This window comes from Pezoporus flaviventris, unplaced genomic scaffold (genome assembly GCF_033815535.1).
Source record: "Pezoporus flaviventris isolate CSIRO_AGI_PZ_B2104156 unplaced genomic scaffold, CSIRO_AGI_Pfla_v1 ptg000012l, whole genome shotgun sequence".
NCBI classification, from domain to species: domain Eukaryota; kingdom Metazoa; phylum Chordata; class Aves; order Psittaciformes; family Psittacidae; genus Pezoporus; species Pezoporus flaviventris.
Genome location: NW_026892560.1, coordinates 1,336,983 through 1,346,188, shown reverse-complemented (window position 1 = coordinate 1,346,188; position 9,206 = coordinate 1,336,983). Strand labels below are relative to the sequence as shown.

At 60.3% G+C, this 9,206-nt stretch overlaps 1 protein-coding gene across 5 annotated transcripts; it reads left to right on the top strand.

Annotated features, from left to right (window-relative positions):
- Positions 1–5,202: 5,202 nt before the first annotated feature.
- LPXN (leupaxin) lies at positions 5,203–8,775 on the top strand. 5 transcript variants are annotated; one of them, XM_061450913.1, is made up of 9 exons: positions 5,203–5,482; positions 6,245–6,315; positions 6,386–6,471; positions 6,759–6,870; positions 6,924–7,088; positions 7,559–7,732; positions 7,800–7,878; positions 8,015–8,163; positions 8,248–8,775. In XM_061450913.1, exons 1-9 carry the CDS (start codon positions 5,470–5,472, stop codon positions 8,512–8,514), a joined length of 1,116 nt encoding a protein of 371 aa, XP_061306897.1. In that variant the 5' UTR covers positions 5,203–5,469; the 3' UTR covers positions 8,515–8,775. The 5 variants fall into 5 exon arrangements, with proteins under 5 accessions (XP_061306897.1, XP_061306893.1, XP_061306894.1 ...); XM_061450909.1 differs by lacking the exons at positions 6,245–6,315; positions 6,386–6,471; positions 6,759–6,870 and having other exon boundaries at positions 5,211–5,482; positions 6,927–7,088; positions 7,800–7,921; XM_061450910.1 differs by lacking the exons at positions 6,245–6,315; positions 6,386–6,471; positions 6,759–6,870 and having other exon boundaries at positions 5,211–5,482; positions 7,800–7,921.
- Positions 8,776–9,206: the final 431 nt, after the last annotated feature.

The following is a 9,206-nucleotide window of genomic DNA, read 5'->3' as shown; positions in this document are numbered from 1 at the left end:
ACCAGCGCGCCGCTCCCCTCGCGCGCACCACCCCGCGCAGGCGCTGCTGGGCCGCTGCGCTCGCTCTCCGGCTCCCCCCCCCCCCCCGCCGGCCCGGCCGCGGCGCCCACCCGAGAGCAGCCCCTGCGGCCGCCGCTCCGTATCCCGATCCACCGGCCGCCGTCGGCCGCCGTCCGGCCCTCGGCACCGCCGCGCTCCCTACCGCCGCCGCTGCCTGCTCCCCTCTGGCTGCCCGGGGTGCCCTGGCCCTGCGGGCGAGGCCCGTTTGGGGATGCCGCTTGCCCCCCCACCCGGCGCGGCCGCTCCGTGCCACGGGGCCGCCGCCGGTGCCGGTTGGGGCGCGCCCTGTGCGGGCCGGCTTTGTGCTGTCGCTTCTCCTTTAAGAAAAAAAACCGCCCCGTCGGGCGGCGGGTGAAAGTCGGTGACAAAATGGCGGCCGCGCAGAAGGGGTGGTGCTTTCGGGGCTTGCCCGGCCCACTTCCGTTCGGCCCTCGGCGCATGCGCTGTGCCTGCCGGGAGCTGTAGTTCTCGCTGGTGGCCGGAAGCGGCCGCAGGGCGCGCCGGGAGCTGCTGCTCGGCCCGTTCGGAGCGGAGCCTGCGGGTACCCGGCAGCGGGCCCGCCCCGGGACCCGGTGTCAGCACCTCTGGAGCCGCGGTACCCGCCGCAGCGCAGCCCTGACCGGGGCCCAGCAGCTGCTTCTGTAAAGCTGGACCCTGTCCTCCTGACCCCTCCAGTGCCGCGCTGTGCGCAGCAGCGGGAGTCACAGCCACACGGGGCCTGCCCTGTGGCTTGGGATGAAGTGACCCTCCTGAAGCAGTCAGGAACTCAAGGGCATAACTGGAGCTTAGTTATGTTTGAGGGAGCAACAGAACAGACAGGGTTGGTTGTGCTAAAGGAGGAGTTACTGGACACTTGGCAAAGTGACTGCTGGGTTCTACCTTGGCAAAGGAACGAATATTTAAGGTGTTCTGAAGTGAACTGTCCTCATTGTAACGCTAAAAATCACATCCATGGGTCGAAAAGACCTGGCCCAGGTGAAGACCTTTCCCCTCACTATGTGTAGTGATAGGAGGGATGACACAGCAGACATTACAATTATACGTACATTACAACCGGTCCTTGAAGGTGGGAGTGGACCTCCTGCACCTTCTGTGGGTAAGGTGAGGAGGAGGCTGCTCCGTGTGCCTGGGGTGTGGAGTGCTCACGGGGGTTCCAGGCCTGAGAAAACAAGTCTGTGGAATCGGGTCACTGCACAGTGCACAGGTCCACCAGCCCACCTGGGTGCTGAGGCTGCCTTGGGCCCAGAGAGCCCCCCAGGACTGCAGAGCCTCTGGTGAGCTCTGGCACAGCCTGGACATGGTTGGGATGTGGCTGTCCCTGCCAGCAGATGAAGCAGTTACCTCCAGTGGAATGAGGCCTCTGCCACTGGTCTCAGAACAACCACTGTCACCCTGCGAGTGTCCCCTCACCAACAGCGGGGCGTGACTCACCTGGGCGCTGCTCTCTGGGAGCTGTGATTCCCCTGGAGAGGACGATTTGGCTGATCTTACTTACCAGTTTAGAGCAGAACAAGAGGGTGAAACTTCCACATCAGAAAATCCATCTTTCCCCATCTTTTCTTTCTTGAAAAGATTGGCTAAACTAGTTGGATTTCTTGGAATTCCATTCCAGGAGTCAGTAGGGAGTGCCATTGATTGGTATCTGGATCAAAAGCTCTCCTGCAACAGGAGAGCTCTCCTTGCCCTTGCATCCTATCCTGGATGAGCTGTTCAAGAAGGCATGACAGGACGCCCACTGCATCAAAGGACATTAAGAGAAAATACCTGCTCCCCGAGGACCCGTTCTGTCCTGTCTCAGCCTGCACACAGCCTCCAGCAGACGCAGCAGTGGCGAGGGAGGAAGTGGCCCTGCACCCCAGAACCCAGCACTGCAGCGCCTGCGTTCTTCCGGCCAGAGGGCTCACTGGTGAGCGGCCGCAGCCCTGCGTGCCGTGGACTGTCAGGGCTGTATGGTCCGAGGGTAAGTGGAACTCCAGAGGGAAGTTCCTGTGCTGGTAAAGCCTGTTTGGCTGGATAGTGCCAGGCCTCAGGCCGTTGTCCTCAAGGAGAGGAACCTGGCAAAGCCTGAGGTGCGAGCAGTCATTGACGCAGGGGTGACAGTGGCAAAGAGCCACCAAAGGCCCTGCTGGGCTTCTCGAGGTGGGAGTAGTGCCCCTCAGCTCCCCACAGCAGGGCCAGGAGGGGGAAGCACAGCCTCAGCCTGCTCCCACCTCCACTGCTTGTTCCAAAGTTGTGCAGTGCCCTTTTGGGAAGGTGCCCCACCAGTGCAGCACAACGAGGTGTCTTCATCCCCTCTCCACAGACAGCAAAAACAGGGGAATTCAAAGAGCCTGAAAGCTGGTAAATCCTGTTTTGTAAACTGATACCCATGCTGCGGTGACTCGCTCTGCCTTTCATTTCCTCCTGCTTTTGAGTCTCGAGTCCTCAGCTGTATTGTTGATGCCTTACTAGAAAACAAAAGCATGTCCAAATCACCGCTCCTCAGCTCCCAAGAGTGCTCCGATAAACTCCTCACTGTGCAGGACCACAGACAGTCCAATTTCTCTTGGCAGCGATGCAGGGCTGGGGGCAGTGGGAGCACATCTGAACAGGAAAGCCACAGAAACAGAAAAGTCTGAGACACTGACACAGGGATCCATTCCTTCTGTCCCTTCCTGGCCCAGCCTCCGGCAGGAGCTGCAGTGTGCTTCTGCAGCAGCAGCGGGTCTCAAAGGCCGTGTGTGCACCTCCTGAGTTGGTTACCTGAGTGGTTTGAGGCTCCTGTTCAGCCCACAGACTCTTGGGCTGGCTCTTTGTGTCAGTCCAGTGTCAATCTCTCCGTTTTCTTTCAATTGAACCGTTCCTCTCTCTTCTCAAGAAGAAAATCTCAGCACAAATTTAAGTAACATCTGCTGCTTCTATTGGAAGTGGCGGAAAACATTCTTTCTCTCCCTGAGGACTTGTCTAGCTGGAAGACAGACTCGCATCACTTTCCCAGCTAACTTCTGCTACAGTTCAGCCATACTTTCTGCTATGAAATGGCTTTTGCGTTTATTCTGAAATAAAATCAATTTTGTTTCAAACTAGTCTTGCTGGGGCAGTTGCTGTTAAGTCTCTGCCGTGGTTGATTTCACCTTTGTAGGCAAGGCAAGCAGTCGCTTGTTGAAGTGCACCAGCTAAAGCAGTGCACAGAAGCACAGCCCTGAGCAGGCTCAGCGGCTTGTGCCTTACAATGGGAAATCTTAGAATACGAAGTTATGGTTCCAGACGGTTGTTTCCACCAGGGCCCACCTGGGGCTCACCCATCACCGGCGGGGATCGGAAATCACTGACAAGTCTAAAACCAGCCTAAAGCTTTCCACAGGGAGGTTCTGCTGTTTGCAGAAAGGGGAGTGCCTGACGCAGTGACCCTGTCCCAGCAGCAGCCATAAGGAGTGACCTGAGCAGTGCCTCAGCGTGGCTTTGGGGTAGGTCTCTGGGGCTTGTCTTGAAACACATTGTGGGGCTCAGCTCAGCATCCCGTGTGGTCTTCCTGAGGCAGTCCCTGCTGGGTGTCCCCCCTGCAAGCAGATCACAAAAGAGCTGTCACCATTCATGGAGTGTCAGTAACGGAGTGAACCTCGGTGTCCAACTCTGTACAAAGGGGCTTAATTCAACCTTGTTACACCCTGATGGGGAAAGGGGGGTCAGCAGAGTGTGAGAAGGGGCAGCCAAGCCCATGGCAACTTGACCTGTGCAGCACGTGTTCATCCTATAGCCATGCCAGCTTGGCCTGTGCAGCACGTGTTCATTCCTTAGCCATGCACACAGGTTAGTGGTGAGCTGAAAACGCAAACCCTAAATATCATTGGCTCATCCTCAGCGTTGCTGGGCGTTGCTGGGCGTTGCTGGGGGCACCAGGGACAATGGGACAGGACCTGTGAGGCTGCCTTCTCAAATGGTCCTGAATATCAACAGACCTGTGGGGACCTCTGCCTGCATCTTGGAGGCAGGCAGACTGCATCTGAACCTGCATTCTGTTCAAAACCAGCAGAGATGTACCGGCGTTACTCCTGCCTCAAGACACACATTCAGAATCCCATCCTGGTTTGGGCTGGAAGGGACCTTAAAGCTCCTCCAGCTCTAGCCCCTGCCACGGGCAGGGACCCCTTCCACTGGAGCAGCTTGCTGCAAGCCCCTGTGTCCAACCTGCCCTTGAACACTGCCAGGGATGGGGCAGCCACAGCTTCTCTGGGCACCCTGTGCCAGCGCCTCAGCACCTTCACAGGGAAGAGCTTCTGCCTTAGATCTAACCTGAACTTCCCCTGTTTCACTTTGAAGCCACCACCCCTTGTCCTGTCGCTCCAGTCCCTGATGAAGAGTCCCTCTCCAGCATCCTTGTGGCCCCCTTCAGACACTGGAAGCTGCTCTGAGATCTCCACGAAGCTTCTCCCCTCCAGGCTGGACAGCCCCAGTGTTCTCAGCTTGGCCTCATATGGGAGGTGCTCATGGGTTCATTGCCTGGAACGGCTGCGTGGGTGTTCTGGGTTCAGCTGTAGCAGTCATTCTTCTCCTTCTTAGTAGCTGGTGCAGTGCCGTGTCCCTTTGCTCCTTGGCAGAGCCCCGCGCCTGCAGCCTCTGGCCTGGGAGGAGAGAGGAGTCCCAGTGGTGGGTGAATGCCTCAATGCGCCAGCAAAGATGGTGGCTCCAGCTGCTTCTGGCTGTGGGGACGTGCTGAGCAGCGTGTCCTGGTGCCCGCAGCGCTGGGCAGGGCTGTGCCCACAGTGTGGTGCCACCAGGGAACATGCATGGCCCAAAGCATGAACGCAGGGAGCATAGGAGCTGCTCTCGCAGTGCCCCTCTGCCCACAGCGCTGCAGGGAGCCGAGGCCTCGCTGGATCCAGGTGACACACAGAGATCTGCAATGACCAGGAAACTGCAGAGCCATGCAATGTGTTGGGTTGGGAAGGACCTTAACAGCATCTCATGCTGAATCCAAGATGAAGCTCCAAACAAATCCTCCCAAAAGACAAGGCTGTGTTGGAGACACTGGCACTGCAGGTCCCGTGTCTGCCTCCATCACACCCTCACAAAGGCATTTTTACCTGGTGCAGGGATGTCCCTAATCACGCGTGGCTGGAGGCTTCTAGGAAGGGCCCGGCTCTGTGGAACACACACTCTGGCTTCCAGCTGAGAAGTCCAAGACGCTTGGGTGCTTGTATGGGTCAGGAGCCCCCTGGACAGCCTGCTGCCTGGTTTCCTCTTTCCAGTGCCCTCAGCTCCCCCTGCCCCAGCCTCTGCCGTGGTCACACGTGGTGCAGAGCACGCAACCCACAGCAGAAGAACCCTGACGGCAAACTCCAGCCCAGCAGGTGGGGAGACGGTGAGTGAAACTGAAGCCCCACGCAGCCCTGGAGCCAGCTCCTGGCACTGACCCCCCACTGGGACAGGATGGAGGATTTGGGTAAGCCAGGTCCCACCGGAGCCAGAGCAGCACGTGGTGAGGGGCTGTGCTTTCGGCAGCTTGGAGGCAGATTTGTCCTTCCGCTGCCTCAGGGTGAAGTGGGGATACTGCCAAAGGGGCAGCAACGGAGCTGCCCTTCCCACTCTGCCCCCCTTCCCAGCGGATAGACAGGGCCCAAGCGACCAAGCAAGTGCTTGGCCAGCAATGGAGAGCACTTGAAGGCGGGAAATTGGCTGTGGCAGCACCGCGAGCCTGGCTGCACCGCAGCGGGGCAGCACCAGGGCGCAGCACAGTGTCTGGGGTGCTGGGAACCATCCCTGGGGAGATGCGGGCAGGGAAGCAGCCCCACAGTGGGGGCATCACCCCCGTGTCCTTGTGTGAGGGCAGTGGGATGCTGAGGGACAGCAGCGAGGTAAAAGCAGACAGAGCAAGTGCTTCGCCCTCCCCACGGGAAGCAGCGCTGCGGCACGCAGGAAGCGCTGAGGTTGGGCTCTCCCATGTGGGGCTTGTGCGGGGGTGAAGCTAAGGGCTGGGGATGTTTCGTTGTAAGACAGAGATGGTGCGCGGGGGGCGTGGGGAAGCGAGACCCTGCTGCCAACGGCTCCCATTGGAAAGGGGGGCCCGGTTAAGGGTGCTCAGGGTCCCCACAGCCCCTCGAGCCCCAGCGCTGGCAGAAGCTGCTGCGATGCTGCTTTTGCTCTGAGGTATCAGAGCATGCAGGGGGCAGCAGCAGCCGGTGCTGACCCCGCTCTCCCCATGCAGATACGCTGCTGGAGGAGCTGGAGCAAAGCTCTCGCGAGGCCCATGGGCGGCAGGCACCGGCACACCTGGAGGTAACGCTTCGAGCTGGGGCTGGTGGCTGAGGCCCCGCTCAGCTCGTGACACGGGTGGTGCTGCCGGGAGCATCCTGCAGGCTCCAAGGGTTTGTCCTTCCAGGTGCAGTCGCCTCGGGCTCAGCCTCCCGCCGAGGCTGTGGACACGGTGTACAGGTAAAACAGGCCTTGGAAAGGCAAAGCCTCTGCGGTTTCCCTTTCCATCACTTGGATGCCTCCCACAGGGGCACCTGCGTGTGCCCCCAAAACAATTCCTTCCACGAGCTGGGGCGGGGGATGCATCCCGCACTCCTGCAGCACTGCTGGGGCAAGGGCTGGGCTTCCAGCAGCCTCCTCCTCCCTGCCGCATGTCCCCAGAGAGATCCCCTGAGCACGGTTCTCAGCCCCTGCCGCCTCCATCTGTGGGGTGGAAGCTGCAGCATCACTCACTCTGTGCCCAGAAGCCCTGTTCCAGTCCCGCAGCCGCTGTTCCCACCCACGGCAGCCGCTCAGCAGCTGGACAAGCTCCTGGCTGACCTGGGCCACATGCAGAGCAAGATGAGTCCCAGCCCTGGGGTAAAGGGGCTGGTTACTGACCTTTAAGCAGCTCTCGCCATCCTCCTGCCTAGCAGTTTGCAGCAGAGGGGCAGGGAGCCCAGGAGCCAGAGGAGACCAAGCCCAAGCCCTCTCTGGACAGCATGCTGCGCAGCCTCACCCAGGACCTGCAGGAGCTGGGCATCACGGCCACCCCCACCAGTGTCTGCACCACCTGTCACAAGCCCATCGCTGGCAAGGTGAGACCCTGACCTCCATTCACCTTCCACCTCCATCCAGCACCTCCATGCATCCCTTGCCTTCTCCATCCATTGCCTCCATCCATCCATCACCTTCATCCACCCTCCACCTCCATCCATCGCCTCCATTCATCCTGTGCCTTCTCCATCCATTGCCTCCACCCACCCTGTGCCTCCATCCATCCATTGCCTCCATCCATTGCCTCCATCCGTCGCCTCCACCACTTTGTGCCTCCAGCTATCCATTGCCTCTATCTATCCATTACCTCCGTCCATCTTGCGCCTCCATCCATCCATTGCCTCTGTCTACTCTGTGCTTCCATCCATCCATTGCCTCTGTCTACTCTGTGCTTCCATCCATCCATTGCCTCCAGTCATCCTGTGCCACCATCCCTGCTGCATCTCCATCCATCTCCCCACAGCTCATGGGGTCCCTGGAGCTACTTTCAGTGCCTCCCACCTCCCCACAGGTGCTGACAGCGCTGGGCAGGACCTGGCACCCCGAGCACTTCACTTGTGTCCTCTGCGGACAGGAACTCAGTTCCCGGCCCTTCTTCGAGCGGGATGGGCAGCCCTATTGCGAGGATGACTATCACCAGGCCTTCGCGCCCTGCTGCGCCTACTGTGCTGGCCCCATCCACGAGGTGAGACTCCTCCAGCCCCCCTCCCCCAAGCGCCCAGCCCCCTGCCTCACCCTGCCTCCTCCTGCAGAAGGTCCTCACGGCGCTGGACCAGACCTGGCACCCCGAGCACTTCTGCACCAACTGCGGGAAGGTGTTTGGCAATGACGGTACATCCCAGGAGACAGGCTGGGGGATTCTGCCCCGCTCTGGGTAACCCCGGCCCCATCCGACCTCCTCCCCAGCCTTTCCCTTGCCTCCTACCCTGAGCACCCCCATGGCCGTGACCCCCTGTACCCCTGGCAGGTTTCCAGGTGCGGGATGGGAGGCCATACTGCCACCAGGACTTCCTGGCCCTGTTTGCCCCCAAGTGCCAGGGTTGCGAGAGCCCAGTGACAGGCAGTTACCTGTCAGCCCTGAGCGGGGTCTGGCACCCCAAGTGCTTCGTGTGCACGGTGAGTGTGGAGAGGGCCGGGGGAGGCCACCAGGGCACGCGTGTCCCCACAGCCATGCCAGCTGCCCCCATCCCGTTCCCACAGGACTGCCTGAGCGGCTTCAGCAGCGGCTCCTTCTTCGAGCTGGAGGGTCGGCCCTACTGCGAGCAGCACTTCCACCAGCGCCAGGGCAGCATCTGCCATGGCTGCGGCCGCCCTGTCACCACCCGCTGCATCACAGCCGTGGGGTGCAAGTACCACCCCGAGCACTTCACCTGCACCTATTGCCTGTGCCCACTGCACAAGGGCACCGTCCGCGAGCGCGGCAGCAAGATGTACTGCCAGGCCTGCCACAAGCAGCTCTTCCTCTGAGCCCCGGCACACAGCCGCTCCTCCTGGGTGTCCCTCGCATGGTCCCTGCTGCCACAAATGTGATTTGCTTGTTCCAGCCATCAGCCCCCCTGCTTGGGTCCTGCTGAGCCAAAGTCCCTGGCCTCATCTTTGCCAAGCCAGACATCCCAAGCATCATTTCTTGTCATCCCCTCCTCCAAGACATTCCTGACATTGTCCCTGCCCAGCCACACGTCGTAGGCTCTGCCCCCTTGACCTGAAACAATAAAACACTTGGCTTTGCCTTTGCTCTGCTCACTGGTGGCTTTAGGGACAAGGGCACAGAGCAAGGTGGGAGGGCTGGAGCCACCCCAGTCACATGCACCCATCAACACTCCCCTGCCTGCAGGTGCACTGGGGTCCCTGCACCCAGGCGGCACGTAGCCCCAGCCTGCCTGGGGCGCAGCTCCAGCTCCGGCTGCACTGCACACCACAGGGAAGTGGCACCACACGGGGCCCAGTCCTGCTCTAAAGAGCTGCCCTGTGCCCCACCAAAAACCTGCCCAACAGCAACACAGCTTCAGAGCAAACCTGGCTGGAAGCAGGAGCCACAAAACTGCTCCAAAAACACAAACCCAGAGAGGTACAGGATTTGTGTTTGTTCCCACGTGCACGCACAGGGGAGAAACCCGAGTGGGAACGTGGTGGTTGAGCCTGGCTCCAGGCTCCCTGGG

What these genes read in the sequence shown, in the direction of transcription:
- LPXN (XM_061450913.1), top strand. An exon ending in AGGCACCGGCACACCTGGAG is followed by an intron (nt 6,316 to 6,385) that starts GTAACGCTTCGA and finishes TGCTGCCGGGAG; the next exon opens with CATCCTGCAGGCTCCAAGGG. An exon ending in GAAGGTGTTTGGCAATGACG is followed by an intron (nt 7,879 to 8,014) that starts GTACATCCCAGG and finishes TACCCCTGGCAG; the next exon opens with GTTTCCAGGTGCGGGATGGG.